This window comes from Penaeus vannamei, chromosome 17 (genome assembly GCF_042767895.1).
Source record: "Penaeus vannamei isolate JL-2024 chromosome 17, ASM4276789v1, whole genome shotgun sequence".
Classification (NCBI taxonomy): domain Eukaryota; kingdom Metazoa; phylum Arthropoda; class Malacostraca; order Decapoda; family Penaeidae; genus Penaeus; species Penaeus vannamei.
Genome location: NC_091565.1, coordinates 17,573,515 through 17,576,014, shown reverse-complemented (window position 1 = coordinate 17,576,014; position 2,500 = coordinate 17,573,515). Strand labels below are relative to the sequence as shown.

At 47.7% G+C, this 2,500-nt stretch overlaps 1 protein-coding gene across 3 annotated transcripts in view; it reads left to right on the top strand.

Annotated features, from left to right (window-relative positions):
* Positions 1–45: 45 nt before the first annotated feature.
* The window catches only part of Snx16 (sorting nexin 16), a 34,515-nt gene continuing 32,060 nt past the window's right edge, over positions 46–2,500 (top strand). Inside the window, exon 1 of one of the 3 annotated variants that reach the window (XM_070132019.1) lies at positions 46–472. In XM_070132019.1, the coding sequence (XP_069988120.1) occupies positions 391–472 (82 nt within the window). In that variant the 5' untranslated portion in view covers positions 46–390. Of the gene's footprint in view, positions 473–813; positions 924–2,500 lie in introns of those variants that run through there. The other 2 variants (XM_070132020.1, XM_070132022.1) reach the window with 2 other exon arrangements.

The window sequence follows — 2,500 nt, the reverse complement described above, 5'->3', positions numbered from 1 at the left end:
GGCTCAGTGCGTGCGACCGCTTGCCTGCGCCAGTCGGCCTGTCAGAGCGTGTCCGTGTGTATCCTGCCTGCGACCTCCCGCGCCTGGCAACCTCTGGCGGGTTCGCTTTTCTCGGCAGTGAAGTCTCTCGGAAAGAGTCGCTCTTTGCGGGCACTGAGTGACGTGCCGCCTGTGACATCCGCGTGGAAATAAGGACTGGATTGGGTTGAACAAAATATGCGATTGTATGATGAGTGATAATTTCCGTGACGTTACTAAGCAAGCAAACCGACTTTGTGACATCACCACGTGGGTGAACAAGCGTCACTAATCGAGATAAGAAAACAAAAAAAAAAAGAGAGAAAAAGCATTTGTGTCTTTAGCAAGCTGGATAGATTAAGTTACATCACCATGAGGGATAAATGGGATGATGTCTTTTCTCACAACTTGCCTCCCATTCAAGAAGACATGGCCGTGGAATTGGCCTCGCACGGTAAGTCCCTTTTCTCCCCCCGTTCTTGCAGGAAGATCCTTAATGCCTGGCCTTGGTAAGATCGCCACTGACGCCTTCGTAAAAAAAAGCTTTATTTTGGATTTTTCCTCAGTTGTCGTTTTACATTTTCGATCATTTTTGCATGAGAGATGAAATAACCCGTTGATGTTGACTCATATCCTCTGATGACTCACGTTGGCGGTGATAATGAGTCGTCGTCACTGGCAAGCGGCAAAAGTCTCCATCAGCTGACCCTGTAATCTCGGCCATACGTAGGCTGTGGTTGAGAGATCAACACATGAATAAAAGGTCAAAATATCACGCTTGCACAACAGATATAACAGCGCCCAAAGCATCAGGGTTGATTTAATCAGTTGGCATCCAGACAGTGAGGGGAACAGAACAGAGGAAAGAGATCTGTTTAATCGTGATATTGTCGTGATCTGAAAAAGTAAGAAATTGAAAGAAGTCAGCACTAGTGTATAGAAAGAAAAAAAGGGTGGTAATTTAGTAGGCTTAGACTAATATAAGACACGTGGAGCTTAAGTGTTGATTAAGTGGGCAAGATAAAGATGATAGTGGACAATGGACAAGAGGCAACTGCGTTTGTCGAAGGATAGGCGAGTCCTTGCAATGCGCTAACTTGGGCTTCTCTTCCGGCCAACCATTGTCTTATAAATACCATTCACTATGATAGTTTGTAATATTGTAATATCTGAATACTGTTTACTTACACATCAACAGTCATTCAAGGCCAAGCGTTGTGTAACTGCAGCAAAATGGTTGCAGAAAAAACACGTATAAATGGGGTTTCCCGCTTGTGCGAAAGTTCCGCGTTGGCAAAATTTATGGATTCGACATTCCTCAGGTTTCCTTTGTCTCAGCAGTTTCTCCGCCGTGCAGATCCTTCGTTTGCGTCATGACATCATCACCTTCTCTCACCCTTGGTCACTGCTGGTGTGCTCGCGTGGCTGCATGTCTTTCTTTGTCTGTTTCAGCCTGATTGTATGTGTGCCCGCGTGTGTATGTGCTTGTGTCAGTGTGTGTGTGTGTGCGTATGCGCGTGTGTGTGTGTGTGTGCGTGTATGTGTGTGTGTGTGTGTGTGTGTGTGCGTGTGTGTGTGTGTGTGTGTGTGTGTGTGTGTGTGTGTCTCCCTTCCCTCCCTCCCTCTCTCCCTTTTCCTCCTACCTACCCTCCCTCCCTCCCTTTTTCTCCTTCCCACCCTCCCTCCCTCTCCACCCCCTCCCTTCCCCCCCGTCTCAGTTTCCAACGAACCATCTTCTCACCTGCTCCCCTCCCCCCCACCCCCTCCCCCTCCGTCTCCTATGGCCACGCTCTAATCCCTTTCCGGCTGCATTCGGGCTCCTCATTCACCTGGTCAGGATAATGAGACGAATATCCTTCCTCTGTCCGGAAGCAGGTCACGCTCGTTTCCTTGGAGGTCACCTGTCCTCCTGCTTGACCCTTCCTCCCTCCCACTCTCTCCTTTCTTCCCTCTCTCCTCTTCCTCTCCCTTCCTTCCCACCCTTTTGCTCTCCCGATTCCTTTCTTCTATCCCTTCTACTCTCCCCCCATTCCCTCTCCTCCTCCCTCCCAATCCTTTCCTCTTTCCCTTCCTCGTCTCTCCCCATCCCTCCCGCCCTCCCTTCCCACGCCCCTTCCCTCCCTCCCCCCCCACCCCTCATCTATCACGTGGTATCCGTCAAAGTCACACCTGCGGAGCTTCAGCATGTAGGCCTTTGGATGACTGATGACTGAGCGACTTTCTTGAAATTGCAGCTGATCTGGAAGGCTTCTTCTGGGCTTCTTTTGGCTCTAGTGCGTCGAAGGTATTATTTGCATTTATCTATTTATTTACATTTATTTATCTTTTTTTTCTCTTTTTTGCGTTTTTAGATGTCTGTGTAGAAAATTTAAATGTGTGCGTTTATTGGGTTGATGTACCTTTATTTCCCGATCTGTGATACATACATGCATATATATACATACATACATGCATAAATACATACATGAATACATACATACAT